The sequence below is a fragment of the Pipistrellus hanaki genome, assembly GCF_964339955.1.
Source record: "Pipistrellus hanaki genome assembly, chromosome: 2".
NCBI classification, from domain to species: domain Eukaryota; kingdom Metazoa; phylum Chordata; class Mammalia; order Chiroptera; family Vespertilionidae; genus Pipistrellus; species Pipistrellus hanaki.
Window position 1 is genome coordinate 51,478,750 of NC_140504.1, and position 23,049 is coordinate 51,501,798.

General features: G+C 42.7%; 1 protein-coding gene across 27 annotated transcripts in view; it reads right to left on the reverse strand.

Annotated features, from left to right (window-relative positions):
* The window catches only part of KALRN (kalirin RhoGEF kinase), a 650,068-nt gene that overhangs the window by 165,537 nt on the left and 461,482 nt on the right, over positions 1-23,049 (reverse strand). For 8 of the 27 annotated variants that reach the window (XM_084871471.1, XM_084871466.1, XM_084871473.1 and 5 more), the window contains exon 34: positions 16,088-17,518. The exons of the other annotated variants lie outside the window; for them this stretch is intronic. In XM_084871471.1, coding sequence (XP_084727597.1) covers positions 17,456-17,518 — 63 coding nt within the window. In that variant the 3' untranslated portion in view covers positions 16,088-17,455. Of the gene's footprint in view, positions 1-16,087; positions 17,519-23,049 lie in introns of those variants that run through there. 27 annotated transcript variants of the gene reach the window in all.

Consider the following 23,049-nt stretch of genomic DNA (forward strand, 5'->3'; position numbering starts at 1 on the left):
GAAACGTGTTATTAAAGCTCCCCCTACCACTCCCGATTATGGTATTTTGCTATGGTGGCCCAAACAGACTAAGACAGCTTAGTGGCTGCAAGCCTTTGCTTTGCTATTTCAGTGGTTGTGTTAGGATTTATGGTGTACTTAATTTAGTATTTACTTTTAACCCGCACAGTCTACACCTTCAAGGGATATTATACTACTTCATGACAGTACATGAACCTTATGACAGTACACTTCCATTTCCCCCTTCCTGGCCTTCATGCTGTAATGGACATCCAGTTGATAATTACGAATGTTACAAGCAACACACATCATGGTTATTGCTTTTGTTTACATATTGAATTATTTCCTTTTTAAAAAAAATCCCAGATCCTCTCACTGTAATCCACAAATGCATTAGATACATTGGCTACCTTCCAAATTATTGTAAATGACAGTTTTCCAAATGTTTCGCCACTGCACAACGTAGGTCTCCAGTTTTCCAGCCCCCAGTAACACTCTCCTTCACCCTCAGCCCACTTCCAGAGCCAATACCACATATTTTCTTCTTTGCTGTTCTTTTCTTTCTTTTAAAAGAAATTTGTTATGGCAGTATCTCAATTCTAGGTGGCAATTTCTGTACTAGCTTTGGTGGAATAATGAACATACCACACATAATAAAAATTTAAGGAACAAGAGAGCTTAAGATGATTGCATTTTATCTGACATGAAAAATTCTATACCAACTTTCTATTGGTTAACATTTGCTTAGCACATCCTTTCCCTCACTCTATTTTCTGTATTATTATTTTTGACTTGATCTCTTTTACATAGTGTATACCTGAATTTTAATTAAAAATCCAATTGGAAAGTATTTGCATTTTAATAAATGCATTAAGCCCATTTGCATTTGTGGTGATTAACAACATACTTGGGCTTCTTTCTGACTTTTTTGTTAGTATTTTCTATTGCTATGAGAACTTTCCTTTCCATCCTTTTTTCTTTCTTTTTTTTCTTTTCTCTCTTGGATTAATCAAGGTTTGTTTTATTCACCTCACTTTTGTCTATCAGTATCAAAATTATATATTTTATTTCTATTCTTTTGGTGGCTATCCTTACATGTCCTTACAAGTTTATATATGTCTAATAAAGTCTAAATTAATTCCTAATTCTACATTATTCTTAAGTCAGATAAGAATCTGAGCTTGCCTAACTCTCCCTCAGAACATTCCATTTGTTTCAAATACTCATTCTTTTTATTATTATTATTATATGTACTCAATGTTAAATTAAAGTAACCATACCACTTCAATGTTCCTTTAATTTACAGTATCTTTTTAAATCTAATTCCTCCATTCTGGGTTCATTTTCTTTTTGCAAAAGAGTGAAAACTTAAGATGTGTAACATTTCTAAGTTCTTTTCATTTTTATTTTATTTTATTTTATTTTATTTTATTTTATTTTATTTTATTTTGTTGTTTAAAGTATTACACATAGTAGTACATATATCTCCTTTATTTTTTCCCATTGACCTTCCCCCAGTCTCTCTTACTCCCTGTCACATGTCCTCATCCCATCTCCCACAGTATCTTGTATCCATTAGTTGTGCTTATCTGCATGCATACAAGTCCTTTGGTTGATCTCTTCCGTCCCTCCACAACACTCCCCAGCCTTATTGCTGTAATTTGACAGTGTTTAATGCTTTACTGCCTCTGTATCTATCATTTTGTTTATCAGATTATAATGTTCTTATTTTCCATAAATTAGAGGCCTGGTGCACAAAATTTGTGCATGTGGGTGTGTGTCCCTCAGTCCAGCCTTCACCCTCTCCAATCTGGGACCCCTCAAGGAATGCCTGACTGCCCATTTAGGCCTGATCCCAGTAGAATCAGGGCTAAACGGGCAGACGGGCATCCCTCTCATAATCCAGAACTGCTGGCTCCCAACTGCTTGCCTGCCTGCCTTCCTGATTGCCCCTAACTGCTTCTGCCTGCCAGCCTGACCACCCCCTACCCACTCCTATGCCAACCTAATTGATGCCTAACTGCTCCCTGCCAGCCTGATTGCCCCTAACTGCTCTCCCCTGCAGGCCTGGGTCCCCCCTCAACTTCCCTTCCCTGCAGGCCTTGTTGCCCACAACTTCCCTCCTCTGTCAGCCTGGTTATCCCTAACTGCACTCCCCTCCAGGCTTGATCATCCATAACTTCCCTCCCTTGCAGGCCTGGTCCCTCCCAACTGCCCTCCCCTGCTGTCCATCTTATGGTGGCTATCTTGTGTCCACATGGGGGCAGCCATCTGTGTGTTGGAGTGATGATCAATTTGCATATTATTTTTTTATTAGATAGAACAGAGGTCTGGTACATGGATGGGGGCCATCTGGTTTGTCCTGAAGGGTGTCCCGGATCAGGATGGAGATTCCCTTGGGACATGGGGTGTCTTGGGCTAGGGGCCTGTGGAGGTTGGAGGCCTTCCATGCCCCCTGGTGACCCAAGAGGAGTTGCTGGTATCTGGGATTTATTTATCTTCTATAATTGAAACTTTGTAGCCTTTAGAGGAGGCCAGGACAGATGGAAAGCTTGGCTTCCACCATTGCCAGGGAAACCCAAGCCTCCTGTTGTCTCCAGCTCTGTAGCTGCTGCCATTTTTGTTGGGATTTATTTATCTTCTATTCAATATAATTGAAACTTTGTAGCCTTGAGTGGAGTACAGGGCTGGCCAGGGTTTGTGGGAAGCTTGGCTTCCTCCATTGCCAAGAAAACCCAAGCCTCCTGCTTGTTCCATCTTGGTTGGGTTAATTTGCATACTCACTCCTGATTGGCCTGTGGGCATGGTTTGTGGGTATAGCAGAGGTGTGGTCAATTTGCATATCACTCTTTTATTAGATAGGATGAGTGAGATCATGTGGTATTTTTCTTTCATTGCCTGCTTATTTCACTTAGCATAATGCTCTCCAGTTCCATCCATGCTGCTGAAAATGGTAAGAATTCCTTGTTTTTTATAGAAGTGTAGTATTCTATTGTGTATAAAAAACTAGTACTGTACCATAGTTTTCTAATCCGCTTATCTGCTAATGGGCATTTATGCTGTTTCCAAATCTTACCTATGGTGAATTGTGCTGCTATGAACATAGAAGTGCACATATCCTTTTGATTGGTGTTTCTAGTTTCTTGGGATATATTCCTAGAAGTAGGATTACTGGGTCAAATGGGAGTCCCATTTTTAGTTTTTGGAGGAAACTCCATACTGTTCTCCACAGTGGCTGCACCAGTCTACATTACCATTAGCAGTGCACAAGGGTTCCTTTTGCTCCAGATCTGATCCTCGCCAGCACTTGTTGTTTGTTGATTTGTTGATGATAGCCATTCTAACAGGTGTGAGATGGTATCTCATTGTTGTTTTGATTTGCATAGTTTGGATATTTAGGGACTTTGGAGCCTGTTTTCATATATCTCTTGGCCTTCCTTTTGTCTGCTTTCTAAAGTATCTATTTAGGTCCATTGCCCATTTTTTTTATTGGATCATTTCTCTTCCTTTTATTAAGTTGTATGAGTTCCCTATAAATGTTGGAGATTAAACCTTTATTGGTAATAACATTAGCAAATATGTTCTCCCATATAGTGGGCTTTCTTGTTGTTGGTTTCTTTTGCTGTACAAAAGCTTTTTATTTTAATGTAGACTCATTTGTTTATTTTCTCTTTAGTTTCCATTGCCCTAGGAATGGTATCAGTGAAAAAATTGCTTTGGCATATGTCTGAGATTTTGCTGCCTGTGGATTCCCCTAGTATTTTTATGGTTTCCTGTCTTATGTTATGGATAAATTCTTTATCCTTTTTGAGTTTATTTTTGTCTATGGTGTTAGTTGGTGATCTAGTTTCATTTTTTTGCATGTATCTGTCCAATTTTCCCAACATGATTTATTTAAGAGACTCTCTTGACTCCATTGTGTGTTCATGCCTCCTTTGTGAAATATTAATTGAGCATAGTGGTTTGGGTCGATATCGGGGTTCTCTATTCTATTCCATTGGTCTATATGTCTATTCTTGTGTCAGTACCAGGTTGTTTTGAGAACAGTGGCTTTTCTAAGTTCTTACATGCCTGAAAATTTCCTTATTTCACCCTCCCTATTAAATTATAATTTTGCTGGGCATAGAATTCTAGGTCACAACATTTTCTGTTAGAACAGGAATGCTCTTACTCTGTTCTCTTTTTAGTCCCTGTGGAAGATGAGAAGCCTATTATTAAGATTATCATTGTCCATTTTTAGGTAAGCAGTTATTTTTCTCTCTTGACTTTAAGAGTTTTATATTCTTGACTTTCTCTAGTGTCACTGCAATGTTTCTGTATTTCTTCATTTCTGGAAAATTTTTAGTCATTTTCTGTTGGCAAAATGTATTTTTGCCATTCTCTCCACTTGTTTTGAAAATTCTTATTTTTAAAATTATTTTCATCCATCTCAGATCTCTCTGGCTGTGCTCTAAGAGATTTCCTCACTTCCATTCTCCAAATTTGGATTCTCTCTTCATCTCTGTGTATTCTTGTTTTATAGTCTCTTGTTTCTGTTTCACATATAATATTTATCCTTTACCTTTTTGAGGATTTTAAACATACATTTAAAATCTCTTTCATGCTCCTCTTTATCAGTAAATCTTGTTTATTTACCTACTAGAGGTTCAGTGGTGCTAATACACCTGGTCAATAGAATTGAGACCAAAACCAAATTTTTTAATGACAAACAAGGGTTCTTTCCATCCCATTGCAATTCGTATTTTCATGCCTGGTCTGCTTGTGTCCAATGCCTGTACTGGAGACAATTTGAATGTGGTTTCCAGTAGAGCTTGCTCTGGCTTCCCAGTGATACCCAAAGCTACTTAATAACGGAGTAACCGTGTGATCTCTAGAACAAGGTCATGCCATCATATAGCACTACTTATAAAGGAGCAAAGTGACACATGAATCACGTTTTCACATTAGTCAGTAATTCAAACATGGAGAATTCAATAAGTTCACATCCCTACTGCATAGCACCACTATGTAGAGTTTGATGCCAGATTTCAGTAGAGAACTCTACTGGTTAGCATGTAAATAATGTAAAAAATTAAGCCCTAAGATATGTCACTATAGACTCAACAGGATATTATACACCCAAAAATTGGTTCCCTAAATCTGGAAAAAGTTTCAAGAACAAGGAGGCTTCTCAACTTTATATTCTGACTAGATGCTGACATTAGCATTGGACCAGTACAGATAGGCCAATATCATGGCCAAGGCCTAGTGAAAATTAGGTATTGGGAATAACATAAAGTAAACACTGAGTTAAACATGAATAACATTACTTCAATGCATTTATTTGAAATTCACACACACACACACACACACACACACACACACACACCCCAGTTGAGTATATCCAAAATGTGAAAATCTCGATTTAGCAATGAAATGTAAATTATTTGCAAATATAAGTTAATATTAACTTCTAATATAGTGATTCTAATCTTCACTAAATAGTTCTAGCTCTTTGACTTCTAGAACTACAGCTGAATTGTTTTTCTGGCCCATGTTGGCTGAATAGGCCATGCAACTCATTCTGACCATGGATATAGAGCCATTTCCAAAATTCTCTTTCTGTCTGAGATGGAAATTGGCAACTTTAGAATCTGATCCATTAGCCAGAGTCCCTGATTCCATATGATGAACATAGCCTGCTGCCAACCCATAATAAACATGTAGTAGTATTATTTTAGCAAGAAATTAATCCTTGCTGTTTTAAGCCACCTATATTTCTAGAGTTATTTGTTACTATAGCATAACCTAGCTTATTCTGACAGATATATCTGCTTTCATTCTCTTCTCTGGATGAAATTGTCTTAGGGATATCTATTAGTAGGAGGCCAGGAACACTGAAAAATAGTAGGAAAAAATAAAGAAAGATACAGAGGTGTAATGGGGCCATACAACAAATATAGACATATATAAATTGAATGCAATTTGGGCAGACCTATTGGATTTTATTATTGTTGTGTTACTACAATTACCATGATTATTATTATTAGTTATTTTTTTAAAAACAAAAACAAAACCCTGAGGATTACTCCCATTACATGCTATGACTTGTGCCGGGTATTTGATAGAGATACAGAGGGAGGAGAGATCGTTATAGCTTTTGGACCTCTCAGGCTAATGCAATAGCTCTTCTTTCCACACATGGTGTGAATTTTTCTTTGAGTATTTATATTTTCTCTCTCCCAAGTGGAATACACAGTTTTTTTAGTTAAGCTCCATATTTCATATTCCATATTTCATATACTTGATGAACAGCCTTAAAGTTCAATAAAATTAAGCTGAGAGCCAGCTTCACTTGCTCTCAGGAAATTGGCATCACAACCCATTGCTGACCAGCTCTTGGACAAACTTCCAAGAGATGCATCAATTCTCACATTTTCATTTCCTGGAGCTTCAGGAATGCTTAATGAGAATCATGAGTATGGGGATGGGTCAGGGGAGAGGAGAAGTGCATTTTCAATAACACTGTCTTTCGAACTTTAATCATTCTCATTGGCAACCAACTCATTGAAGCAAACCAAATGAGAGACATTTTTCAAATTTGACTTCTCATACAATTGTTTCATTTGGGGGGCATTGTGTTCTGTTGGGCTGGTGCTTTTCCTCTTTCAATCTTCCCATTTGTCATTCTTAATTAGAAATGATCTACAGAAGACAAGTAGTACTTAAAAAAATAGACTCATCCATGGGAAATACAATGAAAACTGTGTTGAGAGATGACTCATCATTTATTAGACTTCTTTGAATTGTTAGTGGCCAAACCACACACAGTCCTGGCTGTGTACCTGGGCTTCTACTGTCCACTTGCTTCTTTAATTTGTTTAAAATATGAATTCCCTTTGGTTGCTACCCGCCCCAGCCCCCCAATTCCCAGCAGGCTGCAGGGCCGCTCAAGTCCAGCTTGATAAAAGATTTGAAGCCTTGCTTAGTTTTCAGTTGCTTTCTCCCATGTATCAATCTTAGCCCTTGACTCCAGATTTTAACTCTGCCCATCAGATCATGCATCAAGCCAGTCTTCTATCTTGCATTATTTGAAAATCAAGCCACATGCTCCCTGTTTTTGCTAAATATGACATTGTGTTGCAGGCTCCTTCCCACCCCCTAATGGTGCAATGAAGACATTTGCCTCCCAGTCCCGTTGCACTAAAACTGAAAGAATATTTCTCTCCGTATTTCTGCTTATGAAGGAGATTGCACTTACTCTACATACTGTGAGATTGTATTTCCGGTACATAGTATGTTTCTGGCATTACTATAGGCAGCAGGGATATAGCAGGGGGGGAAAAGCAGACAAGAAACCATGTCCTCATGGAACTTACTCTGTAGCAATTACAAATCTAATTATTTGTATGCTTTGACATGATCCCATAGAGCTCTACTAGTTCTTCATCCAGCTTACAACTATATGCAAGTTCAAAAGTTTTGCATTCTACAAGTGAGGTCTGAGTCATTTTCAAAACCAAATTTTTATCAGGACAGGCCACAAGACGATTGACCTATACCAAATATGGCCAGAGCACCCCTTCTGAGCACATGTGTTGATCCAAGAAAATAGAAAATAACCAAATGCCATACTTAATTTCTCACAGCCACATGGAGAATGTGATTTTGTTTGTCACAAAAAAAGTCATTACAACACTTGGTTCCTGGACCAAGACCTGAGCTGGAATGAACTTGTCTCACCAGCTCTTTTCTGGAGGAGCTACAATACCATTTGAGACTAATTTTCCTATACAGTGATGACAGAATATTAGCCTTGGAGCCTTGATGTTGTAACGTCTCTCTCCAGAGAGAAGGCTTAGCATTAGGTGAAACAACGAATACACAGTGAATGGCAGGGTGTGTGTGTGTGTGTGTGTGTGTGTGTGTGTGTGTGCTGGCATTCTGAGTTCCTCTCACTTGGCTTCAGTTTCAAAAGCTTGCCTTTTGAGGACACACTGATCCAGCTTGGAGGAGAGAGCCAATTTCTCCTTAACCCCCAAGTCTGCTGCCTAAGTTCAATGGGTAAGTAGGATTTGGGAAGAGGAAATGGGGAAGCCACATTTACACTACAACTGTAATGAAGTGTACTTCCTGAAGTCTGGGCTGAGCATATCTATTACGAGGGCCCAAGACTCTGACATGAATTCTTGCACCTCTTCGCTGGTCCTCCTGGGGCCCTCTGCTCTCTGTGATAAAGAAGCAGAACTCTGCCCTTGTACTGGTGACTGGTTTTGCCTCAACCAGTCATGGTTGCCCATTATTCCTCCTGCTGCTTTATCAGGCTGGACTTGAGCAGCCCTGCAGCCTGCTGGGAATTGAGGGTGGGAGAGGGTAGGGCACGACCAAAGGGAACTCATATTGTAAACCAATTAAAGATAAAACAAATACCTCATCACACTCCTCAGAATCTGCAATGTCCATTTGAGTTTTCAGAGATTTTTGAATAATGTCTGCCCTAAACTCTTGGTTCTTAGATTCATTTTATTCCTGGACCACACCTGGATTTATTGTCAAGAATCTCACCATGTGAACAAGGAGGGATGCAGGATCACACCAGAGGTAAGGTCCTCATCCCTCTGAATGAAATCCAGATTCCTTAATCTGGCTAATCCTGGACCAGAAGGGCTTCCTTCCACTCCTGGCAGAGGCTGGGGGAATAGTCTGCAGTCCCCCTTTACTTTGGGCACATTCCTGAGCACCTTCTTGGCTCCAATGGAGACATGAACCTTGGGGGAGAGACAGCTAACCTGAGAACTCCTGCCTGCTCCTAGACAAGACCTCTCCTCCCCAGGTCTTCATGGTTGCTTGGGGAGTAATAAAGAGAGATTTCTAAAACCTTGTTTGTGCTCCTGGTAGAGGAGTGGGCTCCTCCAACCCTCACAGCCTCATTACCACTCAGCCTTGAGATCATTTGGACTAATTTCATTATGCCCTATTTCCCTGATCATGTCTGTCACTGGAGTTCAAGCCCTCCCCTCACCCCATCCCTGAAGCTGTATTTTTCTTTATAGCATGTATCATCATTTGGCATTTTACATATTTTACTTGTCCATATTACTACGAGGATGTAAGCTCCGTGGGGGTCAAAATTCTTGCCTTTTTGGTGTTGCTGTCTAGCATAGTGCCTGGCACATAGTATATATTCAATAAATACTTGTTGATGAATAAATGACATGATGGATATCAATATTAACAACAGTCACTATTATTAACAACTAGAGGCCTGGTGCATGAAATTCTTGCACAAGAGTGGGGGTGGGGAGGGAGAGGTATGTGTGTGTCCCTCAGCCCAGCCTGCACCCTCTCCAATCTGGGACCCCAATCACAATCAAGGACAGCTGGCTTCCAATGCTTGCCTGCCTGCCTTCCTGATTGCTCCCAACTGCTTCTGTCTGCCAGCCAGATCACCCCCTAACCACTCCCCTGCCAGCCTGATTGGTGCCAAACTGCTCCCTGCCAGCCTGATTGCTCCTAACTGCCCTTCCTTGCAGGCCTAATCCCCCCCCCCCCAACTGCTCTCCCCTGTAGGCCTGGGTCCCCCCCCAACTGCCCTTCCCTGCAGGCCTGGTCGCCCCCAACTTCCCTCCTCTGCCTGCCTGGTCACCCCTAACTGCCCTCCCTGTAAGCTTGATTACCCCAAACTGCCCTCTCTTGCAGGCCTGATCCCTCCCAACTGTCCTCCCCTGCTGGCCATCTCGTGGTAGCCATCTTGTGTCCACATGGGGGCAGCCATCTTTGACCACATGGGGGCAGCCATCTGTGTTAGAGTGACAGTCAATTTGCATATTACTCTTTTATTAGATAGGATATCCATTCTCTTGTGTTTTGAATGAATGACTCTTTTATTGATCTTTGAGTATGTGTTAGCTTTTCCTATAGTCTCTGATAGTTGAGGGGACCCTTTAGAACCCAAACCACCACATTACTTTGGACATAACCTTTGATATCCCTGGAGTCCAAATTCTCCTATGTAATTATTGATACTATCTTTTCTCAACCCTCTGCACCCTACCCCTACCTCTGCTGGCATGTACATTCTTTTATAAGACATTTAATCCAGGAGAAACCAGTTAGCCAGATTTCTGACAATTACAGCCAAATCTGAGGTCTAGGGCATGATGGGAAAATGGCATGTGGTCTAAGCAATCATCTTTGTAACACCATCAGAATTATTGGGTTAATTATCTTATCACTTTAATTTCTGAAAAAGTCCTTCCTCAGAAGTTAGAAACGTTGATTGATGGCCTCTCCTATGCTATGCACCTGCCTTGTCCTAGAAGTGACCTTGTGCTGTGCCATTAAGCTGGACTGTCCCACCACTTAGGTTCTGCAATACCAACCAATCAAGCAGATGCTGCAAGGGCCTCCCCCTTTAATGATCAATTCTATTTCTAAGCATGCCTGTGTGGCCTTCAGGGTACACAGAGCATGCTTAGATAATTTTTGATGGCTTGCCCTTGAGGCCCATATCCAACAAGTTTGTTGACTGAATAGTCCCAGAAATACAAATTATATATATATATATATATATATATATATATATATATATATATATATATATACACAATATAATATAAAGCATTATGTCAGCATTCCCAATACCACATGAACATGCAGGAAACATCTGGGAAGTACAAAGCCTCCTATTTGCATTGCTAACTTCCAGCCGGCCTTGAAGAATTTAACTGCTTATCAATTTTGTCACCAACTTGCTCTTTTCAGGGCCAAGATGCCCACACACGTCCTTGTGAATCTAGGAGATACTCAAGTAACACCTGGAGTGCCACGGACAGGGGTCACTCTTAGAGTACAAGGGCCACACCAGTGAAATCTAACCCCTGCTTCTCCAACAGGGAGGTTTCAGGCCCACCCTACCATGGTACTTCCTTTCACCTGATGTGGGCCATCACCACCGAGCAGAGTCCAGCACAGCCACATCTAAAAACTCCACACTGTGCTGGCGGGGGGGCAGTGAAAGCTGATGCACATTCATGGGAGGCAGGTGGGTCAGCAGTATTCCTTCAGCCATTTGGTCACTGGAACTATAATCTTACCCTCATTTTCTGACTATGCTTTTGGTTTTCTAAACTTGCCTTTTTTCATTTTTATTATTATGAGTTTGGAATTTATTTAAAGGGTTCACACCCTCTTTTTTTACTGGCCTTCAACACCTCTATGTGCATGTGCATTTGTGTACAGGTCTGCATACACATATACATACTCACATGGTTGGGTTATCATCTGCATCTCTTCTTCTCACAGTCTTTCATACTGACACAACTAACTGAGTCCTCTGCAGCCCACTCCATCTCCCCCAATCCAGCCTATTTTCTTACATGCTCAGTCCCTGTGTTGCAGTGGGTATGAGTTACTTGTTTTAAAGGGATGGTCCTTTTTACAGCATACATTGGAATATAAAACTCAGCAAAAACACATTCACACTGAATCTTTCATCGCTATGGAATTTCTAATCCCCCAAGCTTTATGACCCTCACACATTAAATTTGCTATCACCACATGTACAACATTACAGAAGAGTTTGGGTCCCACTGCCCCATTGTTGGCATGTCTTGGCTGACACAGATCTCCATGTGTGCTCCAACCACAGAGCAGAGCTTCTGCCTCAGCCCTCTTTCCTCTGTGTTGAAGCTAATATAACTTATCAACTAGTTTTATCTGAGTACAAAGTGGGTACAGACAATAAAAATAGGGGGACACTCACAAGGGTTTATAGTCTACATTTAGAATACACTTGCATGTTGATTATTCCACATAATTTACAGAGTCAATCTATCATATGGTATCTAGCTTATTTTTGTAGCCTGTTCAGTGGCTCTTACAGGGGTTGGTATACATTAAGTGCTTAATAAGTGCTTACTGAATCAATGAGGGATCCCAATGGTAGTGCCAAAGGAAGAAATCAGAATACTAATGGGTTGAGAGACCAATGAGGACAGTTTTGGTTTTTTAAAATCCTCACCTGAGGATATTTTTCTATTGAGTATTAGAGAGTGGAAGGGAGAGAGAGAGACAGAGAGAGAAACAATGACGTGAGAGAGAGACTCATCGATTGGTTGCCTTTGCACACGCCCAACCAGGGCTGGTTAGTGAGCCTGCAACCAAGGTACATGATCTTGACCAGAATCGAACCCGAGACCCTTCAGTCCACAGATCGACGCTCTTTCCACTGAGCCAAAGTGGCTAGGGCCCCTGAGGCCAGTTTTAAATTTTGAAAACTTTAAGCTTCTGCATGGTCAAAAACAGTATGGAAGCTGAAGAGAGACAGCTCCTTGTAACCGTGGCTCACTGTGAGCTTCAATGGGAGACTTCACTCACTATGGGGAATCAGTACAAACTGGAGAAAATAACCAGAAGGGCACATACTGGAAGATATCTTTCATGCCCAGGATGGTTTTTTGGTATATTTAAATACCTGCAAATGAGATTCGCCAGCCATCACATTAACAAAATCCACTCTCATTTTGCTGTGTGCTTTGTGATACAGAAAACTTTCAATTATCTCTACTAATGGAATGGAAGCAATGGTACTTATAATCAAAATGCCATTTCCATTTGTCTTTGGAAAGTATTATGTGTGCTTTTCCCCCAGCAGGTTTGCTTTCATAATGATTAGTTCTCGTTTAGGCTAATGTTAACATTGTTTCTCTGAACAATACCTGGTGGTAGAAGAGGATAGATGCATTTATGGCAGAGAAAACTCACGCAGGGCCTAGTGTTTGCTGCAATTAATCACCCATGTGAATCATCGACTTGAAGCAGTGGGATTTTGAACAGAGCGACAGGCAAAGAGTGACTCTATGACCTGGATTTTAACGGCCCAAGTAGAAGCCCTAGGAGAAAGCTATAGCTATGTCATGAAGAGTATTAAAGTAGAAGGGGCAAGGTGTAAGGCCATAAGGGGTTCTCATTCTTCATGCCCAAGGGAGGCCATGTAATCTCTGTGTCTCAGTTTTCTCATATATGAAATGTAATAATGACACCTGTTCTGCCTACCTAACAGGTTAACTGTCTCCAAAGAGAGTAGTGGGCAAAGAGCTTGTAAAAGTATTAAATGCTATGAAGATGCAGAGCGCTGATAGACTAGCAATGAAATACTGATGTCACCACCTCTTCAGGATCTGCCTTTGGCCCTGACTCCTCCATGCTTGGAGGTTTTGGGTTGTGGCTTCAAAAATTACCCCAGTTAGGAAAGAGTCCTGTTTCTCAGGATCCTGCTCTTGGGAGAGCTCCTTTGATAAGATCCAGAGATCCTAATGAATAGATGTGTCCTTTCTAGGTAATAGTTTGATTAAAACTATTTTTATTTATTTCAGAGAGGAAGGGAGAGGGAGAGATAGAAACATGAATTATGAGAGTATCATCGATCAGCTCCTCCTGCACACCCCCACTGGGGATTGAGCCCGCATTCTGGTATGTGCCCTGACTAGAAATTGAACTGTGACCTGTGACCTCCTGATTCATAGGTTGATGCTCTACCACTGAGCCACACCAGCCAGACTCAGATAAATAGTTTATCTTTCACAGGGACCTAACAGCTATATGGCTTCACCTACTGGCTCTCAAAGTATGGTCCCTGGATGAGCAGCATCAGCATTAGTTGGGAATTTGTTAGAAATGCAAATTCATGTATCCACCCCAGACCTACTAAATCCCATACTCTGGAAGTACAGCCCAGCAGACTGTGCTTTAACAAGTCCTCTGGGTGATTCTGATGTACGCTCAAGTGTGAGAACCACTGTTAGTGCAAAGGAAGAAAGGAAAGCTGGGAATTGGGCTCTGGGATGTGCTACTGAGAAACCTTTATTTTTCTGAAAGAGGTAGAGGAAGGCTTGTGGGACTTTGCAAATCACACTGCACAGCTGTATGTATAAAATTATATATATAGTGATGCCCCAGTATATAATTTTCTCAGGAAGATATTTTCCCCAACCACCCTACCTAAAGATGCTTCCCTACCTCTGGGCACTCCCTACACCCCTTTCTTTCTTTTTATTTATTTATTTATTTATTTATTTGTTTGTTTGTTTATTTATTTATTTATTTTAGCATTTATCACCTTCTAAGATGCTGTATTATATACTTATTTGTTGGTCTGTCTCCCCCAGCCAGTGTGTACACTCCACAAGGGCAACCCATTTTGCTCACTGCTGTGTCCCCTACTCAGCTCTGAGAATGGTGCCTGCCACCTAGGGGATGCTCAATAAATATTTGCTTAATTATGAGTGCATGAGTGACTGCTGAACCCGGGAGATGAGAAAATGTTGAGGTCAGATCAAAACACCCAAAACCTGCAAGCATCTTTCTAGGAAGCGTGACTATAGCAGGAGAGCCTGGCCTCTCTGTTCCTGCAGACAAGGCTTGGTAGATACCATCCCCAGAGCTGTGGTTCACTGTACTGTTTGGCATTACCAAATGGGCCCTCTGGTTTCCTGCAGTTGGTTTGGGGATAATGTATTGATTGATCAACATGTTTACATAGCTGGCCAGGGTTAGGGGGCAGTCCATGGGTGCCCAATAGAGTAGACTGTGATGTGACAGGGAAAGAGTTGTCTGTGAATAAAAATCAGGAATTCTGCATTCCAGTCCTTACTCTGTCCCTAGCTGGCTATATGGTCTTGGACGAATTACTTATTATTTCCAGGTCTTAGTGTCATCTGTTGATCTCAATGACCTCCAAAGTGCCTTCCAGCTGTAATTACATTCATGTGTCACCTGATTAATGTCTGTCCTACTGGTAAGCTCTGTGAACACTGGGGCTGAGTCTATAAGTATTTGGCCACCTAATTCATGATGCTTAGCACTGCAGGCATTCAAATATTTGATGAGTGAGCACATGCTTATGGGAACCAAATGATCTCAGCCTCAGCAGCCTGTGCTCTACACTATTAAGTCACAGGCACATGGATGTAGTTGCAAAGAACCTGGCCTGGAACGGATCTCCAACCACACAAGGAAGAGCTGAGCTGGGTCTACCTCTCCCAGCCCCCAAGGATGACAGAAGATGCATAGTTCATTAGAGTGAGGGCCATGGCAGTGTACAAGGGAGAGCCAGGCTGGGTGATGGGCCATCAGCCCTGTGGTTTGAGAAAGCATGGGCTTACGGATAGAGACCCAACTTGAATCACAGGTCTGCAATTTTCAGCTTTATGACTTTGCACAAGTTATTTATTTCCCTTAGCTCCAGGCTCTTCACCTGGAAAATGAAGACAGTACTGCCTTGCCTCTCAGGATGGCTGTGAACATTAGAGATGACGTGTATCAAGGGCCTTCCTGGTCTCTGGGATGTGAAAGGTGCTTGTAAATGGAAGCCTCCTTGTCTGGTTCTGCCTTCGCATCCCCTTCTTAAGGCTAACAATGCCTCTTTTCCCAAGGAACCAGCCCAAGTTACTAGGCCAAGGCAGTGGCCTAACCTGTCTGGCTGAAGGGAACGAAGATCAGGATAAAAAGTGTTTCTAAAAATATCTACCTTTGGAAATACCTATTTTCCCCTTCAGCTTCCAGTTTGCTTAATGAGATTTTGAGGTTTGTCACTTGCCATGGTGCAATTTTATAAATGAAATTTAACAATTGATTACCATTGAATGTGCTGAGAGTTATCACTGAACAGACTGAGTCTGAACTCTATCTCTCCCTCATCTGCTGCCTTTGTCTCTCCTTTCACCCACCCCTCCTCTACTCCCTGGTCCACTGATTCATAGGCCTATTCCTGCCCTGTCTCCTCCACCTCCTCCCCACCACACCCATCTACATACAACATATGGCCCTCTTCATTCTGGAGAATAAGTTCTGCTGCTAGGCAACTAGAAGGCAATGTTGCTGTGGTTAATAATTCTTATTAGTGATGGTAACTGTAGTGGTGCTGCCATCCTGCCAGACCCATGCTCAGGGCATCTGTCCCCAGCTAGATAGATCTTTCCAGGTAGTGGGGCAGGGTGGATTCTTGGTAAAAAAAAAAAAATAAAAAAATAAAAAAAATAAAAAAAAATAAAATAAGGGCCTCAGCAGCCAACAGAACATATTTATAAATCACTGTATATCAACAGCCTGCTTTCGAATCATTTTATTAGAACACATTCAAGAAAGTGACATACGGAAAAAAGACAGCAGCAATTCTCAGTCATGCAAATGCCCGTGTTAAGGTTCTCCATTGGATTTAAATTCAAGTACAAAAACAGTCCTTTCCTGAGCCAGGTGCAATTCCAGAGCATGACCTGCACTGAGCGCGCGTTTCCCAGACTGAACAGACCCCATCCTCACAATGCGAAGTGAGATACATGGAAGTGTAAACTTTCAGGATTTTACCCAGCCCTCCCTGCTAGCCCAGCTGGGGAAAAGCAACCCAATTTTGGGCCCTCATAGAAATGAGGTTTAGTCTATTGAAAATAAAGCAATGGGCCTTAAAAAATTAGAAAATAAATATATACATATATATGTAATGGAATCATCTTTGCCTCTTGCCTTTTTGTGGGGTTTCCAGGAAACTATTAGGGGTTGGGGCTCTCTCTTAAGTCTCAGAAGCTGAAGGACTTTATTTTTTTATTTTTTTATTTTTTATTATGAAAAATTGCAAACATATACAAAAGTGGAGAGAATGGCATAATGAACGCCCACGTACCCATCCTCCAGTCTCCACAATGATCAACATGTCACCAGAGTGTTTCATTTATTTCTCCTACTTCCCACCCACCCCCTGACAGGGTGATCTGGATGCAGGGGGAGGGTGCGAGGGAGGCCTCTGAGCCAGAGACCCTGGGAGTGAGTGAGGTTAGGAAGAAATGAGAAAATCTTGACACAACCTGGGTAGGCCGAAGCAGATAGAACATTTGCTGGGGAATGTTTGCCAGTGTTTGGGGACAGCTAAAGTGAACCCTCTTCTTCTCTATCATAAACCATCCGTCTTCCTCCCCGCTCTTTCTCATGATGTGGGGGAGGCAGGCTAGATTAGAAAGATGGCATTTTCCCAGATTGGGGGCTACTGACAATAGACACGGTCAAGCTGGAGAAAAACTCCAGAGACAAGTACCTCCCTCTATTGACCTTGTCCATTGACACCGTAGACCTCTAGGGCAGCGAGGGCCTGGGGTCCCTGGGGTTCAGACTGGGAGCTAGGGGAAGTACCTTGGGTGATGAGGCCTCTCACAGTTCCCTACTGTCCCACCATTTTAGACTTTGGAGAGAAGCTTGGCAACCTCAAATTGCACCCAGTAGAGAAGCAGGGAGCCCTGAGGGGTGAGCCCATGGCCCAGGTGGGTAGATTTTGCTTGGAACATGTTGCCCTCTGGGCAGAGGCTGCAGCCCACACCAGCCCTGCCAGAGCAGACTCAAGAGAGGTGGGTGATGGGAGTCCAGGTGGGAGGTCTCAACGGCGGCACGGCAACCAGGAGAGCTGCAGGGACAAGTCCCAGGCTGCGCGCTAAACGTAAGTGGAGAAAGGATCTCCAGGTCCCAGGTGCCACCGAGGAGCCAGGTTGCCATCCTGTTAAGAAAAGGGCCGGGGCTCTGTGATTTGCATATGACTTTCCAAAAATCTGCACGAGATCACGTAGCCCTTTATAGAAAACAGAGCTAAATCATCAGTGTAACCTACTGTACTTCTAGTGACCCAGTGCCCAGAGTGCAATGTGGCAAATACACGATGGTTTTTAGAAGAGGTGATGGAGCGAGCAATGCTTGGGAGGGCGTTCCTTGGGCTGACCTTTCAGATGAGACACAGCCAGGCCCAGGACACAGATGAAGATCGCTGAGTGGCCACTTTTGCCAGCTTTTTTAGGGTTCAAATCCACACACTGTTCCTCACATTAGTCCTCTGGCTTAATCCTACCATGGCTTCCCAGTGTCCTAGACCCATAAGCAGTAGAGCCAGGAATATTATACATATAGATGCATTAAATACGAAGTCTTAGTGGCAATGATCATTTAGTGTTTATTATGCCTTTTTGCTTTGTTTTCTTGTTTCAACCCTTTGCGGGTCCCTATGCCCTATGGAGTCTTGCTATGACATTCAATGCATTCAACTGGGGGAAAGAAACTTAGAACAGTGTACCTATTGATGGAGTAGATCTTTAGCAGTCATGGGTCTGTGACAGGTGACAATCTGTAACTTTCCCAAGGCATGAGGTTGGTTGGGCAGGCTGCAAGGCCAGCTGAGGGAATGGGCGCCTGAGTGAGAGAGTACACGCCCTGGGCCATGATGCAAACCCAGCCTCTGCTGATGAGGCTGATTACACCACCTCTACTGGGCCATCTGAAGTAAGGAATCTTTGTTCCTCTAAGACAGTGGTCCCTCCAAGAAAGTCAACTTCTAGTGGGATTGGGGGAGTGACATATTTGAAACAGCAATGGCCACTAGCCAAGAGAAAAGGTCAAGATACATTAAAGAGTTTGATCTCACATTTGACAGTGGCTCAGCTTGTGATGTCAAAGGCTCCTCACACTTGCCGTATAGAAATGAGAGCAGCAGTTAGTAAGGACTCCAGCAAAAACTGCTCATTAAGGGAGAGAAAACACTTCAGCATCGGGTTCAAATGGTGGTCACCCTGAGTTGTGGGGCAGATAGGGGCTACTGAGGATTTAGCATGGAGATGAGATTCTGAGGAAAGCCAGGAATATACATGCATTTGTCACTCCTAGTGAAGGTAGTGGTGGCCACCAAGCTCAGTAACCAGGGCACAGGGGTCCGTCAAATTTCACATCATATCACACTCCCTGGGATTAGGGGGGGGGTTGGCATCAGCTGTCCAGATTAGCTAGTCCCCCAAATTGTAATTCACCATCATTTCCAGTTTAGTGTATAGATGTGCTATAAGATCTGTAAAATTTATTTTAGTGGCAGAATTCAGTAGTTTTAGAAATACTGAGTTTGACATTCTTTTTAGTTGTTAAAATTCTGAAAGGGAAAACAGTTTTTAAAAATGTTTTATTAATATCTAATTTATGTCATTATTTTTATTATTTTTACTGTTAACAGCTAATGCTTGTTGAGGGCTTAGCATGTGTCAGGCAAAGAGTTGTGTTTGGTGTGCATCGTTCACATAATTTGCAGCACAGCTGAAGGGGTGAGCAATACCATTACCCCCATTTTGCAGACTGAAGCATGAGAGGTCCTGCCCAGGATCATACAACTGGAAGTGGGGGGGAGGGGTAGGTGGGTAAGGAGATTGTCTTGGTCCAAAGCTATCCTTACCCACAGTGCCATACTGCCTCTTGTAAAGGATACTCCATCTGCTGGATGAGATATGTATGTTGTATGTTTGTGGATTCCAAACGTCTTGGGAAGCACCCTTTGCATATTTTGAGGATCTATCTTATCCTCGAGGAGCTGGCTACAAGTGGTTTGGGTCACTTTATTACATATATATATCCGTTAGATTTTGCATAAGAAAGTATATCCCTCTTAAACCTCAAGTTGTGATTGCCTCTGTGCACCTGCTGGTGATGGTTTGATACACGACACATAAGAAATAAGTGTGTGTAGGCGAACTCAACACTTGTTCTCTAAAACCCTGAGAAAATACAGACACTTTTACATGGGGAGCCATTATTTTACACAGCGCAGCTGGTACCCTGAAAGAGCAACTCGCACCAATGCATAGGTAACTGACAGTCATTCACAATCTCATTGATATATAGTATATATATATCACAAAATCTGGCCTGAGGAGAGGACTAATGAGGAAAGTGTAAGTGGAAGTGTAAAATAAATGTCATTAATTATTTTTAAACACCAATAATTTCTATTATTTAGAAAATAACTCAGGTCCTAACCAGTTTGGCTCAGTGGATAGAGTGTTGGCCTGAGGACTGAAAAGTCCCAGGTTCAATTTTAATCAAGGGCATGTACCTTGGTTGTGGGCACATCCCCATTAGGAGGTATGCAGGAGGCATCTGATTGATGTTTCTCTCTCATCAATGTTTCTAACTCTCTATCCTTCTCCCTTCCACTCTGTAAAAAATCAATAAAATATATTAAAAAAAGAAAGAAAATAACTTAGGTTGGAATTCACACATATCATCTATATCCAATCACCCTCTATCTTTGGCATTCTGATTTAGTAGGCCAAGGTAGGGCTTGGGATTAGCTTTTTGAAGTATTTCCCAGTCATTCTAATTTCCCTGATTTGGAATCCTAAGCTCAGAGGCCTTATCTGTGTCGCGACCATTCTGTCACTGGGAAACTGAAGCTTTGCAGTGTTTCCACTGCATTTTCACATCTGCTAGCACACACTACCCAATAGCCCTTGACTTTGGCACTTTCCATGAAGAGCAAGAATCAGTGAGACCTACTTTGATAGAATAGTGGCTTTGATTAACCAGCTCTCCCAGAATTCTTTTTTTTTTTTTTTTTTTTTTTTTGAGAGGAGGGGCCTGTATTGAGATTTCCTATCTCCCACTATTCAGGCACAGACCTCTTCATGTAATTGCTTTACATATTTATTTAATACTAGTGACTGGGTGCACGAATTTTGTGCACCGGGGGCGGGACGGGTGTCCCCTCAGCCCGGCCTACACCCTCTTCAATCTGGACCCCTCGAGGGATGTCCGACTGCCAGTTTAGGCCCAATCCATATTGCAATCCAGGACTCTGGCTCCTAATTGCTCACCTGCCTGCCACTGCCCACCCCCAGCCTGCTCACTCCCAAGTGCTCCCCTACCCCCTACTGGCCTGATCACCCACAACTTCCCTCCCCTCTTGGCCCCTAACTACCTCTATCTTGGCACACCACCATAGCTTTGTCCAGAAGAATGTCTGGAAGGTCTCCCAGTCTAAGTAGCATATTATCCTTTTATTAGTATAGACACTATAGGTCCCATTCTAAAACTAGATACTCATAACAGGAGTTTTCTGCCATCCCTGGGTGAACAAGTAACATCAGTGAAATAAAAATAGCCACCAATGAGGAACATATTTATTATATTATAGATTTATACTTTTTCTTGTTCCACAAAGAGTGTAAGGCAACTATTTTGCAATATGTTTTAAGTGCATCTTCAGTTGACTGTATATTCTGGATATTTCTGTCTGATGGATTTGGGAACCACTGAGGCAGGGATTTGCCTGAATGACTACTCCAGTGGCTGAGACATAGCAAACGGTCTCCTCTACACTCCTGGCTTGTGCTAGGCACAGAAGGCAGTGAGCGACTGCTACATGCGACAACACGAGGCACATAGGATGCTCTCTGTATTTTCATTCAGGCATGTTTCATTCAGTGGATCAGGAAGTGGGAAATGACAGGACTGACACCAGGTGGGCCAAAATGTCACTCTGTGTGTTTCTGCCTGAATCATGTCATTGTTGTCTTTAGTGGACTTGGCCCGTGGAAGGCAGTGTGCATAGTGGCTGCCAAGGAAAGACCTGGGTTCTAATCGCAGCACTGCCACTTTCTGGCTGTGTGACCCTGGGCAAGTTATTAAACCTCTCTGAGCGACGCTTCTGCAAGAAGAGGATAATGATACTTACCTTGAGGAGCTGCTGTAAGGATCCGTGGGAGACTGTGCATGAAATGCCAGGCCAGAGGAGGAGCTTGGTAGGAAAGGCCGGAGACAGCTGTTAATGTCAGTGGGTGATGCCAGGCCATTTCCCTGCATGCACACTTTGAGCTTTCCTTGGCCTGCCTGGGGCTGCAGGGACTCTGAGAGAAAGGTCCGTGTCTCCCGGGAGATGGGTGGTGAGAAGGCCCTTGATGGGGACTTATGTGCTGGTGGTGTTCTTCCACCGCGAATTTCAGACTAGAGCCCAGACTGGAAATTTTCCCGAATGCAGCCATCAGCATCAAAGACTGAGCCACCGAATAGGAAAAATATGGGATTGTGCATATGGGACAGACATGAAACCCATGCTCTTGCCCAAGGGTTAATTTTGTGATTTGGTTTGATCTTTCATGCTGTCTACTCTGCCCAAGGTGCCTCCTTTTGGCTTCTAGGTGGGTGTTTGCTGCTCGCACCGAGCCCAGGGCTCCTCAGGCTGAATTTTGAGGAGGTTCCTGTCTGGGCAGCTCAGTGAGGAGCAAGGAGGCCTCCAGGGTGCAGTTATCTCCAAGGTGCTCCCTCCCTAGTGACAGGGTGGGTGCTCCCCGTTCCAGCACAGCACCCCGATAAAAAGGAAGAATCAATATCCCTGTTTTTCCTCTTTCCATTTCTCCCTCTGCTCAGGGAACCCTCCCTCCGAGGGAACTATGAAACTAGACAGTGTGGGAGAAACATCCTTGAAAATACTTGCGTCATGTATAACTGTTCTGTTTCAAGTTCAGAAAGGTTAAACACTGCCTTTCTTTCTTTTTTTATTTTTTTATCAAGAGTTCTTACCAGAAACACTCCCTCTGCCCTTAGATGGGCGGAGGGGGTGAGGAAGATGTGGGGATGGGGGAGGGATAGGTCTTGACCTAACATGATGATGCAGCTCCTATTGAAAACCTTGCTGCCCATGCAGGGCCCACCCCTTTCCTTAGTGAAGGCTCTCTGTGCCTCCTCTCCCAAGTTCTCCTGCCCCCACTCTGAGTCACCCTGGAACCCCCTCCCTCTGGAACCACAGGCATTACAACCTGGAAACAGGTCTGCTTTCTCTCTCTCCCAGTGCACCTGTCTTCATGAAATCTTACCATGAACTTGAAAGTATGTTTCAAGCTCTCCTCATCTCCTTATCACCCACCAAACTTGCCTTCTTGCTCCTTTCACTGACCAAGCTCCTGACCCTCACAAACAAAGATGCCAGTTCTGCAGCACACAGCCATGGCCCAGCCTGCACGTCGGTCCCCATCACCCTTTGCTCACACTGTCTCATCTTGGGATATGGAGACACTGTTCACCCTGTTCCTTCCTAGGCACCTGTTTATCCCCTGTCCTTGGGCTACACATAGGATGGACCTCAGCAACAATCTAATAATTGTGTCCCTTCTTAGTCTTTAAAAACAACATCTATTTTTTTTTTTAAATAAAAATAATTTTCTTACCTGAGAGAATTTGGAAAAAGCCACCATTCAGAAATAACCACTATTTACATTTTGGTTT